Raw genomic sequence first — 27028 nt, forward strand, 5'->3', positions numbered from 1 at the left:
TATCAAAAATAAGAAGATCCATTATAACTGCAAAATAAGCACTTTGAAAACCTGCTAGGAGTCGTCAAGCAATTTTAGTGTATATTATTTTACATAAAAGTTACAACAGATGGCATAATCTTAAAAAAGATAGAAGATTTTTTTAACCAAGATATATAAGTTTATTGTGCCCATTGCCATGCATGCCTTGCTTCATATTCTCATTAAAACGTGAATTACATTTAAGAACCATCAGAACACATCTGGTGGCTACATCTCTAATCTAGAAACTAGTCAAATACTTCATCATACAGAAATACATCCCAGTAAAGATGCGTGTTTGAACTACAAATCAGCCTCCTAACATTTGTTAAGGGTCCATAGGAAGCCCAGGACTTGAACCCAAAACCAAGAAAGCAAATTTTGGAGAGGGAGAGAGAAAGAAAGAGAGATGGATAGATAGATCATCTTAATGAATGAAACACAATTAATAAGGATCGTAGAGAAGAAACAAACTTACTGTACAGGCAAGAACTGTACAAGCAGAGATTCCCAGCTGCCCGATAACAATTCCATAGGAAGCCCAGGACTTGAACCCAAAACCAAGAAAGCAAATTTTGGAGAGAGGGAGAGAAAGAAAGAGAGATGGATAGATAGATCATCTTAATAAATGAAACACAATTAATAAGGATCGTAGAGAAGAAACAAACTTACTGTACAGGCAAGAACTGTACAAGCAGAGATTCCCACCTGCCCGATAACAATTCCAACTCAATCAGAGCCCCAGCAATGACAGAAAGACCCATCTACAACCTACCAAGCTTGGGTCAGAAAAGGGGTCCAATAGGAAGTCAGACTGTTGAGGCATAACATTTAAAGACCACAACAATCCCCACCAACATATCCACTAATCGTCCAACTCAACAAGTTGTGCTCGCCTCTCTGCTGCTTGCTTCCTGATAAAAATGCCCCACCTTAAAGCTGCTTTGAGTTTGAGCCATCCTACAACAGCCTTTCCCGATGGACGCGAACGATCCTCATCAAAACTAAAGTTTGGTGATGGGGATGGCATGTACGAGTATGAGTAGCCACCATCATCAGGTACACTTACAGCAGCATGGCCACCCATGCTAAAGATACGAAGTAGGTGCTGCATGTCTTCGTTCTCAAGCATCTCATGACTTCTCATGCGTATCTCTTCCTCTGAGAAGAAGCCTTCAACTCCCCCATTTTCTCGGTTATGGGACCAATCATCATAAGTTGCATTTGATGCCTGAATAGATGGACCTACATTCTCGAACCCTGTTGTTGAAGATTGAGGTGGCCCCAAGGCCAACCCGACAATGTTATCATTTCTTAGAATTTGTGCTTGATGTGAAGTGCTGATCATCTGGCTTTGAGTCGCAAACGAATTGCCATCAAACTGAATATGAGCACTGGAGTTTACTTGTGACTGGGTTGGATATCCAGTGACCAGATTATCATTATATCCTGAAACTCAAAACAGCATATGCAAGTCAAAGTAATGTGCAACTTACCACATCTTACAAGGTTATTCTTTTTTAAAGCTTTCTGGAAGGGGAGGGGAAGGGCTTCCCGCCCAATCAAAGAATTTAGACAGCATAGGGCCTGGGCCTTCAGGCTGAGATCAAATTTTAACAAATGCTCAACCAAGCCCATACCCTAATATTTTAACTAGGATTTTACAATATTTGATTGGAAAGTGGAAAAAAAGTTCCTTTTGTAGTAGAAAAATATTCAAAAAATACTATTATATATCTGTTGGTTGACAATAATCTATTTATGCTTTTATTTTATGTGAACCAATGTGTCGTGGCATGTTATGACTTATGAGGGCCCCACCCACCCACACAGAGAGTACGAACCATTCACGTTACAAAAATTGCTTACCACCAACATTCAGGCCTGAATCCATCGAAGACTGCTCTGAAGGAACAGGAAGGCGAGGTACAGAAACTTGTTGATCAAATGAATTAGCATAATCTGTTGGAGCCATTGGAAGCTCATTTCTAGAACTTGACCTCGTGTTCTGCTTATAGCTCAAAAGTGCCTTCCCATCATACTCTATGACTTGCCCCCAATTGTCATATGCCTTCTTCACCAAGGAATCAACAAAAACCTGAAATGATCCATCATGATCTATTCATCAAAAAAAATTATATTCAAAAAAAAAAAATGAGCCATCATGATCACAATTCTAATTCGACTCAGAATGAATTGCTCGTGTAGTAGTCCGGACAAAAGAGGAACAGAAATATTCTTTGCTTGAATTAGGTGGTTTAGACTTAGAGAAGCCTGAAATGTATAGCAGTCCAGCAGATTGCTCTCGGATTGAATTTAAAAGACCAAATCAACAACCTAGCATTTCATGAAACCCTGTCGCGTATGCAGAAATCGTACCCGGGAATATATGATACTAACCTTCTGACTTTCAGAAAGAGAATCAACTGAATAATATTGTCCACCTGCAATAAGGCCACTCAACTCATAGATATTGTTAAAAACAACACCAACATTCCTTGTGTCATCAGGATAGTAAACATAGAGCTTCCCACTCAAAACACAAGTCTTTGCATGCTCTACAAGAACCTCCCACATCTTATTTGACATGCCACTTCCAAGAATCTACAACCACAAAATAGAAAAATCAGAGAAAAAACTCAAAGATATGGATTAAATAATCCAACAATAGAGTGTGACATTCTTACATTTCGCAGTCCTTGTTGGTCTCTAACCACAAATCTAAGAAAATCTTCAACCGTGAATATACCAGCCTTATTCAACCTCTTGTGGAATGATCCATCCTTGCCAATCTTCTCCAGTCTCCACACTTCATCATTTAATGCAGGTGGATAGTGCTTCTTGTATACTGGAATGAAAAGAAAATGCATATTAGCATTACACGAAAGTGTTGTAACAAAGAAATTCAATGATAACAGAGAGTTTATCATACGTTCTCCTCTATGATCCTTAACAGTAAAAGCATCTGTTTTTGCTTCACGAATACGAATACCCTCACAGAAGCCTGATGCAACCTTTAATCCAAGCCTGAATTTCCTGCTCCTTATCCAACTTGAGTTGTCTGTAAATGTCATCTCTCCTAGAGTTCCTACACCTTCCTTCAGTGTTACTTGCAAATCTCCAGTAAGAAGAGGCCTCTTTCCTTCACGCTCTTTCACCACATGGCTTTCAAAGTCTTCCTGAGTCCAGCCGTCATCATCCTCATTGTTAAAGTCACCTTCAAGCACAACAACATCCAATTTTACTGAGGCCTCTGGCCCTGTTGTGACAACATGACCTGTGTTTGCATCTAGCAAGACAACATGGACTGCAGTGCCCTGCTCCCCCTCTACTTTACCCCCAGTAAAAAGGGGGAGAGACAGCCTTGACCTGAAGTGCAGCTGCAAGTTCCTCCCATCAGGTCCTTCTATTTGTTTTGGAGAAGACCTGCATTTTCTTAAATCATAAAGAGTTAGAAACAAAATATATCAAATAATGATCATCAACAGAAGAACATTTAACAGAGTGATAGCCATGACATAGAACAAAATGAGAATAATGTAACCATATAGCTAACTACAAGTAGAGATTAAATACATAAATTCTATGTTTTTCAAATCTCGTAACACAATACTCTTGAACCATAAAGAAAAATAACCAACAATTTGTTAACTGGCTAGTGTAGGATTAATACCAATAGTATTTGACCTTAAAGTCCTTAACAAAACCAGATAAAAATTCTGCTACTCAAATACACCATAAACAAGGAATTGAAGATGAGAATCTGAAACACAAAAATCATAAGGTAAAACACTTGACATGAAGCCAAGGGATCAACATGAAAAACATTGACTTTATGTCAGTATTACTTTACTCTTTTATATGCCCGCTCACTAATATTTGATGAACTCTAAAAGGATTTGAAATACTAGACAATTTAGGAATTAGGAGATTTAAATGCTGTTGAGGTTTATTTATCCCACATAAAGCATCCCTTGGATAAAAATGAAGTATCAGTTGGTGCAATTTCAGTCCAGAATACCATAAATTTGATGAGACATCAACTTCTCCCAGCTACAGAAATTATATTAATTTAGCCTTTCTTCAATAAACTAACTAATTCAATTACCAGTTTAGCACTTCATCTCCAACATGACCACCCATACGGTAGAGTCACCATCTAATAGAAATGAAGCAGGAAGCATTTCTGTAATCTTGCCAAAAATCCTCTCAGCCAATGCCCCTAAGCATCAAATGGCAGTCAAATGTCCTATTTAATCTGTTAGAACCTTCAAGCTGGTATTGCATGTAGCCTTCATTCATACTCATACTGACAACCTGAGAGTATGTTATGATTAACCTTTCTTCTTTTTTTTTTCTGATAAAAGGCAAAGTATTGTCATTTCGGCTCAGTTTGAAAGGAGTACAAATACAAATATGTACAGTACAAATACATACAAAATACAAAGTTCGGAGTTCTACATATTTGTATTTGTACTCCTTCCAAATGGAGCCTTCATTAATATCAAAATAAAATCCTTGTACAACTAGAGGCTGTCAATGGGAAAATTACAAAAATTTCCCCATTCCTTAATAACACTACCATCCCTCTGAATGGTTGATAAAAAGGCTTTCATGTGCAAAAAATGTACTACAGTTTCTTCCTTTAAGGTGCTTATGTATACTCAACCAAGAAAATAACTTTCCAACTATTTTTGGACAACTGCACCAACTGAATACTGCTGATCGTGAAAAACCCTCTCATCTCTTTCCTGCCAAATAACCCAAAAATGGCTGCCGTAATTATACTCCAAGCAACTTTCCCTTTTCAAATCATCCCTCCAAGTACCGCCCCTTTAGAAACTCCTCCACAGTTGCTGGGCAGCAGCTTCTTATACTAAAAATACCCATAATTCTAGTCTGGACCAATGAAAAGAAGCTGCAATGTAGTGGCAAATGGCCTGCCTTTCTTCTAGTTTTTTTTTTATTTTTTCTAATTTTAAAATTGAACAAACTAACTCAAGTGGCCAATCACCTTTAAGACTTTTATATCCCCTCATTAACTCACCATAAACTCTCTCTCCTCATTAATTATGTAATTAACTTTCCTTCAATAACTCATGCCACTATTTCTCTCTCCTATCCATTACTCCACTAATTCATCAGCTTCAGATATATTTACATTAAACTATAATTATTAATAAAAATTGATTATATTGAAATGGAGATGTTAAATGATATAAAATTAGGCTAAATAATCTACTTCCATTTAAAAGATGGTTAATTTGTTAATAAACCAATTAATTTGCATTCTAGAATAAATATTATTTACTTCACTCAACAAATAAAACCAATGTTTTAAAAACTGACTTGGAAGCTAAACAGTTTTTGCCTCCAGGTCACAGTTCAATGATTCATCTGTATATGTATAATACTATACAATATAATTATATTATAGTGTGTATGTATATTGTTTTAGATATAATTTGTACTTTTATTTTAGTTTTTAATTTTCATAAATAAAAGAGCTGAAATTAAAAATTGAGGCCAAAAATTCAGTTTTTTTTTGTATAGTGGTGTTGCAAAGATCACACAGGTTACCCAATCAGACAACCAAGCACAAAGTTATGTCTTCCAAAAGTTTTCAATAATTTGTGATCCAATGATTGGGTCAAAAGGGTCAAGGGTTCAACTACCCACCCAGCACAGGTCACACAAGTTTTGGTCAAGTCAATGGTTTTTGACAAAATAGTGGGTTTTAGGAAACCCAAAATTAGAAATAGGGCCAAGTGACAGTTTGAACAGTTCAACCATTCGAGTCAATGACAGGTTGAAAAATGAAAACATTGAATAAAACATCATAAAAATTATAATCCGTTTATATTCATTTAACCATAGAAAAAATAAATTAGTAAATTACTTAAATAAAATAAAAATAATTATTAATTATTATTATTGATAAAAAATATTTTTATTAATATAATAAAAATAAATTAATTAATAAAAAAGTACTAAAATAATTTTAAAAGTAATATCCATTTAAAATTAATATAAGACTAATACAAAATTATCTACCAATTATTAGTTTTATATTATTTCTTACTAATTTAAACCCAACTTAAATTCCACTAAAACTAAAAACTTAATATAGTTAATTAAATTTAATAAAAACAAAAATTAATAAAAATATTTGACAGAAAATTGTCCACACTTTTCCTTGGGTATGATTCCTGTTAAAACTAAGTAGTTGAATCACTAAGACACAACAGAGTCCTATCAGCCAGGATGTAAAACAGAAACAATTAGCAAAAAAAAGCACCTGGACCGAATGAGTAGTAAAACTAGTAAAGACATGGTTAAAATGAAGTCATAAAAAGGAACCTACAAGGATCTCCATACTCCAGTAGGTGATAAAATGAGAGAAAGTAGGGCAGGCCTGAAAGGCCTTGGGTGGAAGTAATAATAAATGATTTAAGCGCCCACAGCTTAATGATGATAAGCCACTGAACAGAATGGAATGGCAAAACAGGATTCATGTAGCCAACCCCATATGAGTAGCACCTGAACCAAATTTACCATTACAATGATTAAACTGATATCTGCATGACAGTTAGTACTGACAAACTAATAACTTATTATTAAAAGAAAATGGATTAGGAGTTTAAGAGTTTGTAAAATAGAAATAAACAAAATGCTATGATAATATTCAAACTTCATAAATGGGAGTTTTAACAGTGTAGCACAATACTGATAAGGCTGTTAACAGTTATAACACCATAATCAAATAATATAATAGGCATCAAAAGAAACATAGAAACAACATATTTTACCCCATAATTTTTTTCCATTTTGTTTTGCTTCTCTTCTTTTTTGTTTCTTTCTGTGTAAGGGATGTGGGAGGCAGCAAATTAAAATGTTCCAAAAACTACAAATAAGAAGCAACGACAAAACCAAGATCTTTTAAGAGAATTATGACCATGCATCTATCAAGGTTACTACCTATCAGAGAAATCTCATACCTTCCGTTAAGTCTTGCTGGGCCTAACCTTGCCAAAGCACGCTCCACTTCTTCACTAACCTGTTAGCATTTAGTTCAAGTGAAAATCAATAAAGAACAAAAATCAAAGCACCATTGAAGAAATCAACAAAAAGGAACATGTGCACTCTCAAGAAATTAAAAAAAAAAAGTAAAAAGAACACTTTTTAACATCTATGGCCAACTATACACTTAACGAATTATGAATGAACATGAGAACTAATCTGCTGACATAAATAGCAAGCATTAATATGTTAAACACAACAAAAGCAATGATTTTAAGATTTATCAATAAAAATGTGGTAACATGTCATTATGTCAATGAATCCCTGAATGATGTTCAATTCCATATTGATCACAAAAAGAATATGTATTTCACTCAAATCAAAATAACAATGAAAAGTGTAAAGGGTTCATTAATCATATAACCTGTATATAAACAAGTTAGCATTTTATAGACTTGAATGAATATAATCTATTTCAAAGAGCATGCACACTGATGTGGGGCCAGAGGCTGACAAAAAGGGAAGCCAAATGCATTCTTCTCTCTAGGTTGGTATGGGCCTTCAAATTGCTATTATGATGGGCTATGGGCTGGTTTCATCAATTCATGTTAATCCAACTTGATACCATAAGCTAGAGTCAAAAGATCTGCTCTTGTTGTTCTCCACATCACCCCATCCCTCTTCTTTGGTTGTTGGCAGAAGCTAGAGTCAAAAGAGTTCACCACACTCAATTGAGGATTCAACCTGCAACCAAAGAAAGAGAAGAACCAAATCCAAATATAGGAAACAAAAGGACAGGAGGAGATTAATAGATGAGCCATTGTCTCACTACTCCTTAAACAAAGGTTACAAGCATGTGGGGAGATGCACCAATTTGGCCTTTTTCTTTAAAGAACACCATAGTATTGATTTTTTGGAGAACCATTTCCTAAAAGAAGGCACTAACCTTTAGGACCGTCAATAGACTCCAAAAATCTGAGATCTAATCCAACATTCGATCCGATTATCCTAGATTTGGTTTGTTTACATAACCGGCTCAAATTCAAATTTTGCAATCTACATGCGATTAATAATCGGATTGGATGCGGATTTGACTCCATCTTATCCAATTAAAATCCAACTGATAGTTTTCAAGGCACCAAGGCGAGGCTAGGTGACAAGGGAGCACCTTGTCTTGTATACCAAGAGTTGGGTTTGTCTTGTAAAGAGGAAGAGTGTTTAGTCCACTATAACTGTCCAGATTTCCCCCTCTACCAGATGTTCTAAGTCAATGGGGACGATGTTGGACCAATCTTATCGTCTCCAATCAAGCCTCCCCCACTCCCGCACGTGATTCTTAAGTTATCATGTGGGATAGGTCTAGAGATTGAGCCACCCCCACTCCCCCTCCCCCTCTCCCATCGGGTTGTAAAGAATCTCACATGTGATTCTTTCAACTTTTATCTAAGTAGAAAGGACACTCTTATCTAGGATTTATCGTAACTGGGGGTATTTCTATAATTGCAACATCTTTATGCTTAATAATACTTGGCTGACTGCATTGGGAGGGTTTTGAGCTTTCTATTCTCTCTTAATCAGGTTAGGTGGTTTTTTCTCTTCCTCTCCCATGCTTTCTTTCTTTCTTTCTTTCTTGGTCTCTTGTTCCCAGTTCCATTACAGCTTATTACATACATGATATCACACGTACATGGCCCTAAACATTTCATTGACACAGCGCCTATTTGTGTCAAGTGGGGCCATCTAAAAAAGGTATATTTAAGTAGTTTTGAAAATCAGAGTATATTTAAGTAGTTTAGTCAAACCACAGGGTATATTAACCTAATAAAAATAAGGGTAAATTTCTTAAACTACCCTTATGGTTTAGCTAATTGACTAAGTGTACCCTTACTGTTTGAAAATTGACTAACACTACCCTTACTATTTCTGACAATTGACTAACTCTACCCATGTTGTTAACGTCCGTTAACAGAAATGCGAAAAAGACTATTTTACCCTTTATTCTTCTTCAAATTTTCAAAATAAAACAGAGAAAAGGGGAAAGAAACACTGAACTCAATGATTTCAGCACTTACATCCCTATCATTTTTGCACCTAAAAACCCCTTTCATAACATCAGATTCTGCCTGCCAGAGAATCTATAGTTTGCCGTCGTTGGGAGACTCCTATTCTCCTTTTTCAAGTATTCCATTTCAAGATCAGGTAAGTCCAACCGTCATTAATTTTCCCCTGCTATTTCTTTTTTTTTTTACGTTTTTTATTTTTTCTTCCAATCATTTTCGTATGAGGTAGCTGGTATTGAGTAGTCACCAGAAGCGGTGACGAAGCTTTCACCGAGCTATTTTTGGTCATATTCTTAGTCACCCCGGATCACCAAATTGTATTGTGATTTGATTAAAATCTTGTTTTTTCGGTGATTTCTTTAGCGTTTTTGACAACAAAATCATCGCCGCTGCTCCATTCTCAGAACGAAGGGCTGTTTGGCCTGGAGAATCGCCGGGGGGGGTTCCACCACTGCTGTTTTTCATTCGAAGTAGGGGATGAATGAGAGAAAATGACTGCAGCCACTATTATTTTGCCCGAAGACTACTCGGCTAGGCGACGAGCCCTTCATACTCTCTCCCTCTCGGCATAGCCGTCACAAGTGACGACAACCACCGATGAAGGGCTCCCTCCCTCTCTCTCTCCTTCTCTTTTCATCCCTTCGTTCTCTCTCCCCCCATTCACCCTCGTCCCCATTTCATCACCGTCACTGCAACAAGTTGCAGCAACAACGGACCCCTCCACGCACTCGGATACAGACAAGTGCTCTGTTCGCTACCCGACAACAGCCCCTCTGCGCAATGGTTTCATACTCAAATCAAATGGGTTTGGTCCTGCAGCACTATTAGACAGTGCATGCCCTTAGCTCCAATCATCGTGATGTACATTATGACATTTATTGTAAATGAATAAAGTATATATTTGATTCATGTTATTGTGGTGTGTTTCTGTGTAATGCCCTTAAACTGGACACATATGAGACTCATGTTAGTTTAGAACCTTCACAACCGTTGGAAAGATTTGGGGAGATTTATCCTACCAAGGCTAACACCGGTATACTGTAGTGTGGGTTTTCTTGAAACTCTAAACCAAACTAAAATTCCAATATTGCCCTAGACCTTGGAGATAGATGGGCAAAATTGGAATATTACACCTAACCCCTAGACTCGATTATGATACTGCACTAGGTGTCGGACTGGGCTGTCTTTGATGTGCCAATCAGTGAGATCCTTAGAGGGGGTCAAAACCTGGGTATGTTGGGACAGTCCGAGAATTCATCTGGGTGGGTGATCATAGTGACAGGATCAGCCCTTTTGTCGGACAAAGTGAATGATCGGGGATGCACTCTCTGATGGAAACTTAAATTGCTAGCAATTGATTTCAACCGTTGAAATTTGTTTTTGCAAAATATAATTATATGGTTTCAAAATGTTTGCAAAAGGTTTTAATTTCCGGGGTCCATTTGAGTAGAGAGTGCAGCACTGCACCTTGCAACCGAGGGAGAGGTCTTCTCTTATCGGGCAGTGTTTCATCATTATGGGCTGAGAGGTTAAGTGTAAGACCATTGAGGGTTATACCTGATGGGCTAATCTTGCATCTACCCACAGTCCTTGGGCCTTCATAAGATGGCTGGACCCAAAGACAATTTAGTGTAAATGTTGGGGGCATTAAGAGCCCATAGTGATGGACTCAGGGGTTCACTGTATTCAACAGTGAATTCGGCCAGGCCTTGTAACAGAGGCTAGGCTGAACCCATGCTGATGTATAGATCAATGATAGGGTCCCACGCCATACAAAGAGAGCCAAGCTAACCAGCATTAAAGAGGAAGTGAGCCTGAAAGCTTGATGGGCCTAAAAGCCCATTTCGGACTAGGTTAATTAGATTAATTAAATAGGGGTGGATCTGGGATTTGGATCAACAGATAAGGATAAGAGGGTTACTCTTATCCACTTAAAGAGTCCATATCCAAATAAAGATTTGGATCAAGGAACCCCTAGTTTGATTAAGAAGGCTGATCTTTATCTACAGATATGATAAGGGATTATCTTTATCACTTAAAGAGTCCAGATCCAAACAAAAATTTGGATCAGGAAACTCCTTATGAGATTAGGAAGTTGTCTCTTTAAGGCTATAAATAAGAGAGTAGGGCGGACCTGAAAAACACACTCACTCAATACAGAGAGAAGACAACTCAGTTAAACTAATCTTGCCTTCAGTTCTTTTTCTTCCTGCTATTGCCGCCCTACCCTATTCAATCTCCAGTTATTGGATTTGACCAACATTTGATCTTGATATTGTTTCTTACCAGAAAAAACAATTTAGAAGTTGTGCTCACTATCCCATTCGATTCTTGCTGAAGAATCCCAAGTTCTTGGCGAAGAACAACCTGTTGATCCTACCTCATCCTAAGTTGTGCCAACTTCAATGGAGGGAGGATTTGGTACACTCTTTAGGTGTGAACACCTACGTTGGGAGGAGCATTCTTGCGTGGATTCCGTATCAGGTATATCCCTCCCTAATTTTGGTTTCAGATTTGGTCCGATTTGGTTATAAGAACGAACCTTGAAAATGCAGTTTTCTAAATTGGGAACAAGATTCCCAGATGGGGGTAAAGAAATTTTTGAAATTTCGCCCAACCTTCCTACAGGGTTCGGCCATCCATATAATGGATCTCCCATCCCTTCAGTGGTATCAGAGTCAGGTTCAAGTCTTGAACTAAATTAGAACAGATCTGAATCTACGCAAATGGGCAGAAGGCGTTCTACCTTATTTGCGCAGTTAGCGTTTTTTTCTGGGAGTTGGTTCCCAGATTATGGGCAGATGATCTGGAAAATAAATCTTTATTATTCTGTCATATTTATAGAATTATTCTATGAGTGTTTCTTGAATATTTGGGTTGCACATGTGATGGAGATCGAATCTTTATGATGCCAAGAATGGCACACCCTGTGATTTCTTTTCTATTCAATTTGGTCTGTAAATAATTTTTTTTAGACAAATTGTATAGGAATTCGATGTGATGTAATAATAGAAAAATTAGGTTTTTCTATTTTATTTCCATCTGGAGATTGCTGGAATGCGCAACAGAGAAGAAGATTTCGCATAAACAAGTTCTACGATCTGCAATTTTGCAGATATCAATTCTGCAATCTGTGATTAACTATTCTTTGCTAGCTTGTAGGATATCCAAGAAAATCACAGTGCAGCCCTCTGATTTTAGTTTCTTGATAATTTGATTATCTTGAATTAATTTATTTTTCAGATCGTTATTCTTGAATTAAATCTTGAACTGGACACCAAAACTTGGATCGATTTACACCATATTTGGTCCAAACTGGTTTAACCGAATTGCTAGTTTGATGGGGTTGGTTTTTCCGACCCAAATTCGATTTAGGCCAAAGGGTTGATGGCCCACTTCAAGTTTTAATTCGGCCCACCTTGGTAAAACCTAGTCTTAATATGATAAAACTAAATCAGCCATGATTTAGCTACATGGGTCGAACTGCCTTTTGCAGTACAGCCCATGTACCTAGATAATGTTATATGATAACATTATGGGCTCTATTGGGCTGATACTAAATTAATCTAATTAATTAAGGGTTTTATAGATATTTTTTTGAATAGATCAATTTGTTCCATGCATGTAATGTATGGATTGTGATGTGCTACGTATATGGACCATAAGTACTTGGCCCATGATTAATTCGATAGTGGCTCTTTCACACACTATGGCTCAATGCACATCATTGCCATGGTGTCCATAAGATCATTGGGTGATCTCTCCATTTGGTAAGCCCCACATCAGCTTCATCCCCAAGAGAAACCGTGCGGAACCCTAGTCGTTTAGGGCTCATTTAAATCTAGCTTTGAGAAAGTCAGTGGGAGTCACTTTGGTTTGACCTAAATAAAACTAGGGCGTAATATTTCGTTCCATCCACTGAAATATGAGTGCATGTGATAGCGAGATTCATATGATGAACTCTCTAAAGGCCTTTCATCATTAGCATGAAGGTGGGGTTATGCAGCTGAAATAGTTGGTTCCATGTACTCTGTGGTTTCCCACATTTCCAAAGACATATTTCGCAATCTCCGTCATTGAGATAGGAGGGAAATCTCAGAGATGAACAAATGGAAATGGAACATAAATTAAAAGCCATATCTATGTAGATAACATAAATCAAATCGGGTTGTGGACTAATATTTGCTTTGCCTTTTATCAGTAATGGCAAACGGATAATTCGCCAAACTGTTGGACGATAATAAGCTTAAGGGCCCAAATTACGCTGACTGGTATCGTAACCTTATGCTGGTCCTAACGTCCAAGAAATTGGACAAGGTTGCTAAGAACCCATTTCCGGATCGTCCGGGTGATAGGGCTTCTGAGGCTCGCAAGAGGGAATATCAAAAATGGGAAGAGAAAAACTCTCTTGCCCGGTGCTATATATCATAGCCTCCTTAGACAATCAGACATAGCAACAATCCAATCAGATTGAAGTGTCCAAAGATATCTTGGATAGTCTAAGGACAATGTATTTAGAGCAGAATCGTTCTACTCATCAGAAGGTCCTAAAGCAATTTATGACCGCACAAGTGTACAAGAACCAACTAGTTCATGACCATTGTCTTAAGATGATGGGATATATCAATGAGTGGAAGCTCTTGAATCTGGGCTAGATCATATCACCAAAGTTGATGCCATCCTGAACTCTTTGCCTCCTTCCTTCAATCAGTTTATAATGAATTACAATATGAACAAGATAAATGTTAGCCTTCAGGAACTCAACAATATGTTGTAGGGGGCCGAAAAACTGATAAAGAATGATGAGCCCATTGCCATGCTTGTTGAAGGTGGCAAATCGGGCAAGAAGAAGAAGAAGACAGAGAAAAAACTCAGAAGAAAACTAGCAAGCCTAAAAAGCAGAGGATGGACAAGGCATTAGATACCTATCACTTCTGCAAACAGACCGGCCACTAGAAGAGGAACTGTCCTCAGTACCTGGAGACCAAGAAACAAGATAATTTCAAATCCTTTATCACAGAAACAAATATGTTGGTGACTGGTGTATTGACTCTGGGGCTTCTACTCATGTATGTAACACATTGCAGGGGTTTAGGACAAGCAGAAGACTGAGTGACGGTGAAGTGATTCTTTACTTGGGGACTTCTGCAAGCGTTGCAGCTACAGCCCTAGGAAATGTAGAATTGCATTTCAAAGAAGGAATAATTACATTAAAGGATTGTCTTTATGTACCCAATTTGAGAAGAAATTTGATTTTTGTTTCAAAACTGTGCGAATGGTTATTCTGTTCTCTTTAGTAATGTGATTACTATCAAAATGAATAACAAATTCCTCGCATATGGAAAACTTGAAAATGGTCTCTATGTTCTCCATCCTTCTCTGGAAACAAATATAACCGAAACTACATCGAATAATAACCCCAAGAAATACTACGTGCCTGTGGCATTACTGACTTGGCCACATTAACATAAATCGTATCACAAGGTTGGTAAAGGATGGTCTTTTGGATTTTCTAACTGTAGAAGATCTCCCAACCTGTGAACCTTGCCTTCAGGGTAAGATGACGAAACAGCAATTTAACGGTAAACTTGAAAGATCAACAAGCACGCTTGACCTTATACATACTGATGTATGTGGTCCCATGAATGTTATGACACGTAACCAACATGTTTATTTCATAACATTTACCGATGATCACTCTCGGTATGGTTACGTGTACCTAATGAGACACAAGTCTGAATCCTTTGAAAAGTTCAAAGAGTTCAGGCAAGAGGTCGAGAAACAATTGGGGAGACACATTAAGGCCCTTCGATCAGATCGAGGCAAATATCTCTTTGACGAATAAAGGGACTACTTAAAGCAAAATGGGATAGTATCACAACTAGCTCCTGCTACACCACAATTAAACGGTGTCATAGAGGAGGAACCAGACTTTATTGGATATGGTCCGATCACTTCTCGTACTCTCGGAATTACCCACATTCTTTTGGGGTTACACATTGGAGATTGCGATATACATGTTGAACCGAATTCCTACCAAATCCGTTCCAAAGACTCCCTATGAGCTTTGGACCAGTAAGAAACCAAGTGTGAGACACTTGAAGATTTGGGGTTGTTCGACACATGTTAAAAGAACAAGTGCTAACAAATTGGAATCTAAAACCAAGTTGCCTATTTATAGGTTACCCAAAAGGCTCTATAGGGTATTTATTCTATTACCCAAGAGAGCAGAAAGTGTTTTGTAGTCAAAATGCCCATTTCTTGGAGGAAGATTACATCCTAAATAATCACCGTCAGAAAGTTGTTCTTGATGAGGAGAGCTTAGGAGTAGTAGGAGATGTCCCACAAGCTCCAATCAATAACCAACCTACGAGATCTACCTGGGAATCCAGGCCTCTAATTCGTTATGGTTATGACCAAGAAAGTTATTAGTGGAAGCCACGACTGGTGAAGAGGATCCCGTGACTTATACGGAAACTATGTTGGACATAGATTCTTGAAGTGGGTAGATGACATGAGAGCTGAGATGAACTCAATGCAAACCAATGGAGTCTGGACTTTGGTAGATCTGCCCCCTAGGGTAAAAGCAATTGGTTGCAAATGGATCTATAAGAGGAAGAAAGGCCCCGATGGTAAAGTTAAGACCTACAAGGCTCATCTTGTGGCGAAAGGGTACACTCAGTAAAAGGAATCGATTATGAGGAAACATTTTCACCCGTGGCCATGCTTAAATCCATTAGGATCCTGCTAGCAATAGCAGCATACCATGACTACGAGATTTGGCAAATGGATGTCAAAACCATAACTGAATGGAGATCTTACTAAAGATATCTATATGCAACAACCGCAAGGTTTTATAGCTGTTGATCATGAAAACATGGTATGTAAACTTAATCAATCCATATATGCATTTAAGCAAGCTTCTAGGAACTGGAACATCCGGTTTGACTCTACTGTCAAATAGTTTGACTTTGAGCAGAATCCAAATGAGCCCTGTGTTTACAGGAAGACCAGTGGGGACAAGGTTACGTTCTTGGTTCTGTATGTAGACGACATTCTACTCATTAGGAATGATGTAGGAATGTTGACTACAGTGAAAGTATGGCTTTCGCAGCAATTCTCCATGAAAGATCTTGGAAAAGCCTCTTATATCTTGGACTTCGACTCTATAGAGATAGATCGAAGAGGATAATAGGATTATCCCAATCTACTAATATTGACAAAATGGTCAAGAGATACAGTATGGATCTCCATACTGTATGACTTTCCTTTCAGGCATGGAGTCACTCTCTCCAAGGGTATGTCTCCCAAGACACCTGAAGAGATTGAGGGCATGAGATTCCCTATGCCTCTGCCGTAGGGAGCATCATGTATGCCATGCTGTGCACTCGGCCAGACATTGCTCAAGCCGTGAGTGTGGTAAGTAGATATCAATCTAACCAGGACAAGAACATTGAACCGCTATGAAAAACATACTAAAATACCTTCGAATGACAAAAGAGTCTTGTCTGATATTCGATGGTAGTTCACTACAGATCCTTGGGTATACCGATGTCGATTTCCAATCAGACCCAGATGATAGAAAGTTTACATCTAGATACATCTTTACGGTTGGGTCTTGTGCAGTTAGCTGGAAAAGCAGCAAACAATGGTCCATTGCAGATTCCACAACCGAGGCCAAGTACATTGACGCAAGTGAAGCTGCCAAAGAAGTCGTATGGATGAAGAAGTTCATTCATGAATTAGGATTAGTTCCATCCAACACATCACGCATTCCACTGTTGTGTGACAACGCTGGAGCCATTGCTCAGGCTAAGGAGCCACAATCCCACTCGAAGTCAAAGCACATCGAGAGGAAGTACCATGTACTACGGGAGATAGTTGGAAGAGGGGATGTCTCAGAAGGTAGCATAAGCGGAAAATGTAACAAACCCATTGACTAAGCCATTAACACAGAAAGTGTTTGAGAAACGTGGAAAGTATGGAACTCCGGCTTATACCCGATTGGACCTAAGTGCAAGTAGGAGCTGTTAGACAGTGTTGCCCTTAACTCCAATCAGCGTGATGTACGTTATGACATTTATTGTAAATGAATAAAATACATATTTGATTCATGTTATTGTGGTGTGTTTCTGTGTAATACCCTTAAACTGGACACATATGAGACTCATGTTAGTTTAGAACCTTCACAACCGTTGGATAGACTCGTGTCAATTTAAACTGGTGTACTGCCAAGTTGGTTGGGGTGGCTTATCTCAACTGCCAGGGTGAGACCTGAGGTACATGCAGTGTGGGTTTTCTTGAAACCTGAACCGGACCAAACATCTAGTATTGCCCTGGACCCTAGAGATAGATGGGCAAAACTGGAGTGTTACACCTAACCCCTAGACTCAATTATGATACTGTACTAGGTGTCGGATTGGGCTATCCTTGATGTGCCAATCAGTGAGATCCTTAGAGGGGGTCAAAACCTGGGTATGTTGGGATAGTCCAAGAATTCATCTGAGTGGGTGATCATAGTGACAGGATCAGCCCCTTTGTCAGACAAAGTGAATAATCAGGATTGCACTCTCTGATGGAAACCTAAACTGTCGACAGTTGATTTCAACCGTTGAAATTTGTTTTTGCAAAATATAATTATATAGAGATATACATATATATATATATATATTATAGTTTCAAAATGTTTGCATAAGGTTTTAATTCCCAAGATCCATGTGAGTAGAGAGTGCAGCACTACACCTTGCAGCTGAGGGAAAGGTCCTCTCTTGTTGGGCAATGTTTGATCACTTTGGGCTGAGAAGTTAAGTGTAAGACCATTGAGGGTTATACCTGATGGGCTAATCTTGCATCTACCCACAGTCATTGGACCTTCATAAGATGGCTGGACCCAAGGACCATTTAGTGTAAATATTTGATCCATTAAGAGCCCATAGTGATGGACTCAGGGGTTCACTGTATTCATGAGTGAATTCGGCCATGCCTTGTAATAGAGGCTAGGTTGAACCCATGTGGCAGATGTGTAGATCAATGATAGGGTCCCATGCCATACAAAGAGAGCCAAGCTAACCAGCATTAAAGAGGAAGTGAGCCTGAAAGCTTAATGGGCCTAAAAGCCCATTTCGGACTAGGTTAATTAGATTAATTAAATAGGGGCGGATCTAGGATTTGGATCAACAGATAAGGATAAGAAGGTTACTCTTATCCACTTAAAGAGTCCAGATCCAAATAAAGATTTGGATCAAGGAACTCCTAATTTGATTAGGAAGGCTGATATTTATCTACAGATATGATAAGGGATTATCTTTATCACTTAAAGAGTCCAGATCCAAATAAAGATTTGGATCAGGAAACTCTTAATGAGAGCAGGGCGGACCTGAAAAACACACACTCAATACAGAGAGAAGACAACTCAGTTAAACTAATCTTGCCTTCAGTTCTTTTTCTTTCTCCTATTGCCACCCTACCCTATTCGATCTCTAGTTCTTGGATTTGATCAACATTTGATCTTGATATTGTTTCTTACCAGAAGAAACAATTTAGAAGCTGTGTTCACTATCCCACTCGATTCTTGCTGAAGAATCCCAAGTTCTTGGTGAAGAACTACCTGTTGATCCTGCCTCATCCTAAGCTGTGTCATATTCAGTGGAGGGAGGATTTAGTACACTCTTTGGGTGTGAACACCTACGTTGGAAGGAGCATTCTTGCGTGGATTCCGTATTAGGTATATCCTTCCCTAATTTTGGTTTCAGATTTGGTCCGATTTGGTTACAAGAACCAACCTTGAAAATGCAATTTTCTAAATTGGGAATAAGATTCCCAGATGGGAGTAAAGAAATTTTTGAAATTTCGCCCAACCTTCCTACAGGGTTCGGCCATCCATATGATGGATCCCCCATCCCTTCAGGCACTTCATTCACCAGCTTCATACTCGCCAACTATCTCTATTCCACTATCCTCTCCCACTCCTCCTTGGCTTGCTCCATCTCCTTCCACCTCAGCAACAAGCTATTATCCTCCACCCTCCTCTACGATCTCTTCCTGAACTTCTTCTCGATCCGCTCGCCACCCTGTTCTAGATCTACCGATCGATCTCTTCCTGAGCTTCTTCTCGATCCGCTCATCACCCTGTTCTAGATCTGCTAATGTAGAGTTGCAAGGAAAGAGAGGGAGGGACCTTGGACGGATGCAAATTCAACTTCAACTTCCGTCTTCAACGGCACCATTGGTGAGGGGGTGGTGTGGTGGGTACAGTTGCAGATTCAACTTCAACTTCCGTCTTCAATGGATGCCAAAGCTACGATTCAATCTCTCTCACTCAACTTCGTCACTCAACTACAGTTTTCTGGAAACTTCAACCTCAACTTCGTCTACGCTTTGTTCACTTGAAATAACCTGTGACGAGATTGGATCGTAACTCTCTCTTTTACTCAACGGATGCCAGAGCTACTTGATTTCAATGGCAATGGAATCCACAAGCGACGAAGTTGAAGTTGGAATCGGAGTTGGAGTTGAAGCTCTTCCATCATCTACCCGGCCGAGTCTACTGGACACAACCAGAGACTCGGAACGCCACGACCACAACCGCTGGAACAAACAACAGGTTTCTTCTCTTCTGTCATAGAAGAAGCTTCCTCAGTTCTGCTGTTAATGTATAGGAAATATCGTTGGTGGTCAGACAAGTTCATTTGATGATGATTAATAATTTGCAAGCCCCTGTGAAGGCTGGCAGCTGCACACAACGGCGAACCAACGGCACCCCTCTTCGAACACCGAAGAGTGAAGACGCAACTGCACACAGCGGTGAACCAGCGGCACCCCATTCTCGCTCCGACAGCAGCGATGAGCCCTTTTCCAACAAAAACAGAGGGGCAGAGGGGAGAGAGAGACGAGAGGTTGAGAATGGAGAGAGAGACCAGAGAGAGACAAAGGCAGAGGGGGAGGTATTAGAAGAGAGAGAGTGGGGACTCAAGGTACAAGGGCAATATTGGGTTTTGAAAAAAATTGTATAGGTCACGTGGGGTCACATGTGCATAGATTGTGACGGAGCATTAACGGATACTAACGACAGGGGTAGAGTTAGTCAATTGTTAGAAACAAATAAGGGCAGTGTTAGTCAATTTTCAAACAGTAAGGGTACACTTAATCAATTAGCTAAACCATAAGGGTAGTTTTAGAATTTTACCCTAAAAATAATCACTAGAGTTCACAATATCAACAGTACCCAAATCCCCTTTTCAACTTGGTAAGTTAACCAAGACATTTAATTGCTCCATCACATTCTTTCCCTATTGTTATGTATGCTGTCCCAACTTACATAGGATCAGATCAGACATTTCATCCATAATAGATGCACCTATTTATAGTGGCTGACTGGGAAAGGGAGTTATTCTATTTCTTCTCCCAACAGGTCACTCTAAAACCCTTCTCTTATTCCCTTGCTACAAAGACTTCAACAATACCATATTCTAACATACAGTGCTTAGAGTAGCATGAAAAAACTTTAAATCATATGATTTGGACCCTGGTAACGATAAAAGGAAAGCTTTAATTGAGCATTTAACATATTTACGCACACAATATAACCACAAGGACTACAAAACTTTTTCCCAAGCATATCAGTAGAACAGTTAGGCATCAAAAAAAAGTAGTGCTAGCACAAGGCCATTGATCTTACAACTCTACGAAGAATGGGCTCCAGTGATGAACAAAGTTTCTGCAAGCTGTCGACCTTGAGAGCTTCGACAATGACACTGCATGTCAATGTTATTTTTCAATAAAATGGATCTTTAGTATACAATCTCTGCGGATAAACCAAAATAAAGCTTCAAGCTAAACAGAAAAAAAAAAAAAAAAAAAAAAAAAAAAAAAGAGACCAAAGAAAAAGGGGGAAAGGAAAAGGGAATAAAGGTCCTGCTTAAGAGAAGCCAACAGTTTTAACTGTAAAGTATGCTAAAAAGATCAACAAGAAACACAAGTGAAAAAATTACCCAGCTGGAACTGTTGAGCAAGAAGCAGCTATGTAATTTGATTGGGCTAATTGAATACCTTTACTATCTCTCTTCTCAGTCAGACATTCCCATAAACCCAGAGTTAAGTTATCCTGCATTCTTGCTCAATATAAATATGCTTAAAAACTTTAAATGAACTAGAAGGGAGCATCTAGGGTCTTGAGATAAGAAATGCAGATGGGCTTTAGCCATGTAATCAGCCACCTGTCATGTTTCAGGAAATGGGACCCACTCATGAATGGGTTACAACTTGCAAGTTCCAACTTCCAACTAAAACAATGGTCATGCAAAAATCAAGAGGGCAATCAGGGATCTGATGCACAGATTAATCGTCCATATAGTTATCAGATGCACAGATTCCTCATGTGCTTGCTTAATCTTATTGGGTTTTGTAGCCTGTTGTACATGGATTGGTTGTAGCAACTGGAGTTGGAAAAATCAACTAAACCAGATGTAATTTTAAGCATCATTAGTGAAGCTGCCTTTTAAATACAAAATATTCCCCATAATCTAATTTAAGTGATTTAAGGGTTATAATCTTCTGTTCACCCTAATTTTTGCCATGGCTAATCTTTTGGTAATACTCATTTGATGGTGGGACCATGCTCAATAAATGAGACAGGATACAAGTCGTCGGGGTGGGCAAACCAAGACTTAACCAAACTTATTGAATCCTAACAATAAATAAACCTGAGGATTTCAGACATGACAAGAAACATATTGCACCAGATGCAGTTGAAGAGACTCCCATATGCAACTCAAACAACCAAAACCTTGCCGGTTTCTAAGAACCCTAAATTTGATTGACCATTTCACGTTTACAAAATAAAGAAATGAAAGAACCATTTCTTTAAGTTTGAATTCTACCACTCCTACGTTTGTAATTACAATTTTATTTTCAGAATAGGACAAAATATTAGCAACAGAGAATCTTTTCTTATTTTGGTAAGATAGCAACAGATAATCCAGTTCCACTAAAATCAGCAAATGGTTCCTTAAGTAGAGGTATTCTCTCAGTAACCGCAAGTTCTCATACTTTGGTTTTTTGAGCAAAACTATCTTTCCATAAGAAAACTGACAAACGTTCACCAAATACAGTTCCAATTGAGCCAAAATAGTTCATAGAAACCATAAACTAGAATCCTAAGCCAAACACAAAAATGAAGAAAACGAGTACCTAGCAAGAGCAGGTCGCTTCTTCTCCGGCTGCCCTTCTTCACCCTCACTAGGGTCTAAGCCGCGTTTCTCCCTGGTCATGGTGTTCGATCTCTCAAAATACCTAGTCTGCCTCTGCATTTAATTCGACTTCCCAGAAAAAACCCTTCAAAACAAAGCTATAACTTCACAGATCTGAAAAGAAAACCACACTTACACTCCAAAATCCACCCAAAATTAAATCCCCAACCACTCCGTACACCAATCTTCCTCCCCGATCTACAAGTAGTCACAGATTCGGTTCAGTTTACATGAATTTCACTTAGTAAAGCTAGAAATAATAACCCTAAATGAACGAAAAATAGAGAGTATAGTCCGTGGGACCTGAAAAGCTGAAACGATGGAGAATTTTCAGTGAGAGAGAGAGAATTCGAAGACACAATCGGGAACATGTGCGTGGGGCGTGTCTGCGATTGCGAATTTGCGATCTCTCTCTCTCTCGGAAATGGGAATTTGCTACTCACGAAAAAAAAAATAGTAGGAGTTTGGCTTGGCGGCTGAAGTAGCACTATATCATTTCTTTTTCTCTTGGTCGTCGCCCACGATCGTCGTGAGTTGACGGTAGATCCTCGCCGTCCGATTCGACAGATTTCACAGCTTTTTGGAGAAATTTGTGACGACACTGAACTATCCAATTACTACGCTCCAAAGTAGAGACGTCAAGAATTCGTACGGCGCTCCACACTCGCCCTATGGTCCATCCCAACTTTGTGTTGAAAACATCTTCATAATAAGATTTCTTAATGCACGCTGAGATGTTTGTGGGGCGCCAATTTAAACTCGACTGTCAACGCCCGAACCAACATTGGATTTTTTTTACGTTAAAACTTAAAACCGGCATGGCGGCATCCCGTCTCCCGCGATGCGTAGTGATCGGATAGGATGCGGATTTGACTCTATCCAATTCGATAATATTCAAGCCCGATTATATGTCATATAATAATACATATTTAAAATTAAAATTATTTAATTTTTTATTTTGGTAAAAAAAAGTTGAAAGGGATTAAATTCAATTGTGAACCGATCTGATCCGAATTGAATAATTTGGATTTCACTCATTTCAAATTTTAGTAATAAGATTAAAAATGGTGTTTTTTGATTGATTCTCACACAAATTGAGACAAAAAGGCATAAAACTAAATGTCTAACGATGAACTAACTGCCATTTTTCGAATAAATAGACATAAAACCAAATACCATCTTAGTAATAAGATCAAATTCAGATATATTAATAATAAAAGTATAATCCGATTAAATCCAAATGTGACCCAAATCTCATAATTTGGATTTCATGTCAGATTGAGATTTCAAATTTTAATAATGTGAGTGTGGCAATGAGGCTATGTACGAAGTTTTCTTGAAGGACAAATGAAGACCGGGTGCAAGAAGTAGGCTAAAGGTTAGGGAAAATGAGAATGATAAGATGATGATTTCATTACGAGATAAACCCCTATTTACAGGGAGAGATCTCAAGGTTCCAAAAAGAAATAGTCAAAAAGCATTTGATTATCACTAGGAAAGGGAATATTGGATTCACTATTAATTGAAGCATTGTTAGGGTTTTTCCACGTGTCTTATGAGATATCTCGAGGACAAACTTTCCTCTCATCCAAGGATTTTTATAATCCATGTGTTCTACTTCCTCTCGTGACACTTTTAACCGACGTGGCATGAATGACATCATTATTTAGCTAACGAGTCCTTATTAGGCCCACAGAACGTCCCATCATGCATGTAAATTAAAGATGTACGTGTTTCTAACATTTATTCCTAGTTTGCAGTGATTTTATGCTTGTCACGGTTCTGCAATAGCTTTAAAACCCTAAAAATCAAAATGCAAAAACTAAAAACCCTAACTAATTTTGGCCATTAGGAATAATCGAACAAGTTTATTAGATATGAAAGTTTCTTTTTTTCAATTTTTTTATTTTCTAATTTTTATTTTAAAATAAATAAAATTTTTGGAAATAGTTTGAAAGCAACCTAAGAATGTTAATTGAGTCAAACATCTTAATGGTTAAATCGTTCAAGTTAGTAGTTCTTTGGTCATTCAACGTTTTCTTTTTTTTGTAAAATAGCAATTTAGGGCCAAAATGGAATTGGTGACCTGATTGGTTCCCAATCCAAATGGTTTGATCGTCCATTCTAGTCTATTTTTTAAAAAAAAGTAACTAAATTACTCATTTTTTTAATTTAAACTTTATTTAATTGTAAGGTTTAAATTGTAAATTGAAATACTACTTTTCACCTCGTTCAATTCCATCTATTTAAGTATTACATTTTTTTTAATAAATGAACAACAGGAAAAAAAAGACACCAAAAAGATAAAAAATTACAAAAAGAAGAGTTTAGCCAAGTAAGGTAGGCCTATCAATGATACTTGAAACTTCACAATTTGATCCGATTATCACATATTTGAATGAGGTGTTTATGTAATCAGATTTGAATTTTGCAATTTACATCTGATTAATAATAAAAAAATAATAAATAATAAAAAAAACTAAAAAGTACATAAAGTTTATAGAAAATTTTGGATATATTATTATTATAATTATCATCATTTAGAATACCCACGGGCAAACCCTTTATTTTTTTATTTGAGAATGGATATAAAAGTCATTTTATTATAGCTTTAATACTAGTTTTAATGGCTATTAAAATGCCTATAATTTTATATTTAATTCATTTCTAATTGTAAGTGTTGAAAATGTAACTTTAATTACTACTTAAGGTATTAAATCCAATTTTCTCTTATTAATTCATTTATTTTTAAGTTATTTTTCACTAATAAATGCTACTAATTAAATCTATGTCAATATTTTTAACAATGTAAACCCATATATTTTAAAACTAACTCAAAAACAAAGCCAATTTTTATCCACTGGTGGCTAAGCAATTCAACAAATTGAACCATATTAACCAACTGAGTCATAGTTAAGTAATTTTTTTAAAATATAAATAAATATAAAAGATTACAAAAAAGTAGACACATTTATGATATTTTTATAAATTAAGTTAAAAAATAAGTATAATAAACAATAATTATTTTTATTAATAATGAAAATGAAATACATAATTTAGAACTAACCAAAAATGTATAAAAATTAATAATAAATAGTTCAACTTTTGATTTAAATGTGTTAACCTTTAATGACATAAATAAATAATAAAAATTAATAAAATAAAAAATATAAAAATACATAAATTTTGTAAAAAAAACCACGCACATGTATAATATCATATATTTATCATATTAAATAAAAAGTATGTGTGATATATTAGAATTATTCTTACATAGAAAAATAGAAAAAAATTATAGAAAAAATTGAACACACCTAGAATTCTATATTTACACTAATGTTAAAAATATGAATAAATTTGTGGAACTTTCTTTTAACTAAAATACTCAATTTTGAATTTAGCCCCTATTTAATTGTAAGGTTTAAATTGTAAATTGAACTACTACTTTTCACAATGTTTTCAAACCGTTGTTGACCCGGGCGGTCGGACTGTTCGAACCAAAAACTGTTCAGGCGACTGGTTTTGTTTTACCCAAACCCGGTATTTGGTCAAAAACCGTTGAATTAGTCAATAAATTGTTAACCCAGACGATTTGTCCATTGAACCGTTCAACCTAGAGGATGGTTTGCAGTTTATTAACTTGTCAAAACAAAATGAAAAGAGAATAAGATCTCTCAGATTTGAGATCTACTGAGATGAGAGAGATCTCACATTTAGAGATTTGGGAGAGAAATATAATCTCTAGACGACAGATTTGTGAGAGAGAGTGTGAGATTTGAGACTGAGAAATCTCAGATCTACTTTCATTGCCAGTTTTTCACCATCGTTGCCTCTATTGCCGTTGTTACTGCCATCATCATCACTATGTTGCTGTAAGTCACCGCCGTCGTCGCCGCTACAACCTGCAAGTCCTCTTCCTTCTTCTTCTTCTTCTTCTTCTTCTTCTTCTTCTTCTAAACTCTTTCAGCCAACTTTTCAAATACCTCTCATTCAATCTTTATTTTCTCTTATATTTATATGCATCTTACCCTAATATTCCAATCTAATGGGTAAGATGGCACATCACTGTTAACCTATTCAAACCGTTCGAACCGTTTGACCCAAACAGTCAAATTGCTAACCTGAAAACTGGTGGCCAAAACGATTCCATTTTTGGGTCGGTTTTTAAAACCTTGACTTTTCACCTCATTCAATTTCCTTTATTTAAATCTTATAATTTTTTTTTATAAATGAACAAATAAAAAAGATACACCAAAAGAAAAAACACTACAAAAAGAAGAGTCTAACAAAGTAACTGATAGGCCCGTCAATGATACTTGAAACTTCACAACTCGATCCAATTATCACATATTTGGATGAGGTGTTTATGTAATTAGATTTGGATTTTGCAATCTGAATTTGATTAATAATAAAAATATAAAAATGAAAAATAAAAAATCATAAATTTTATAGAAAATTTTGAATATATTATTACTATCATTATCATCATTTAGAATTACCACGTGCAAAGCATGTGCAAGCTTACTACTAATACTATAGGACTAGAACGTCTCATCCTTTTTGTACTTTTGATGAGGTGTTCTATCTTATCTTGCAATCTCTCTCCTAAATGAAAACAAGTTAAGATTACTTCACATGTCCATTTCTTATAAGTGAACCTCTAAGACCCCCTTTCCTAAC

General features: G+C 37.3%; 1 protein-coding gene across 3 annotated transcripts; it reads right to left on the bottom strand.

Moving 5' to 3' along the window:
- Positions 1-64: 64 nt before the first annotated feature.
- On the bottom strand, positions 65-23076 carry LOC148843805 (calmodulin-binding protein 60 C-like). Of its 3 annotated transcripts, none has more exons than XM_088958802.1 (9): positions 22792-23076; positions 22290-22546; positions 20779-20854; positions 7020-7078; positions 2954-3447; positions 2709-2869; positions 2422-2625; positions 1891-2119; positions 65-1470 (listed from the first exon to the last, which is right to left on the bottom strand). In XM_088958802.1, the coding sequence occupies exons 2-9, from the start codon at positions 22406-22408 to the stop codon at positions 887-889; spliced, it is 1926 nt and encodes a 641-aa protein (XP_088814928.1). In that variant the 5' UTR covers positions 22409-22546; positions 22792-23076; the 3' UTR covers positions 65-886. The 3 variants fall into 3 exon arrangements, with proteins under 3 accessions (XP_088814928.1, XP_088814926.1, XP_088814927.1); XM_088958800.1 differs by having other exon boundaries at positions 22652-23026; XM_088958801.1 differs by having other exon boundaries at positions 22290-23074.
- Between the last annotated feature and the right edge of the window lie 3952 nt (positions 23077-27028).

The sequence above is a fragment of the Nelumbo lutea genome, chromosome 8 (genome assembly GCF_056320005.1).
Source record: "Nelumbo lutea isolate HS-2025 chromosome 8, American lotus-T2T, whole genome shotgun sequence".
In the NCBI taxonomy this organism is placed as follows: domain Eukaryota; kingdom Viridiplantae; phylum Streptophyta; class Magnoliopsida; order Proteales; family Nelumbonaceae; genus Nelumbo; species Nelumbo lutea.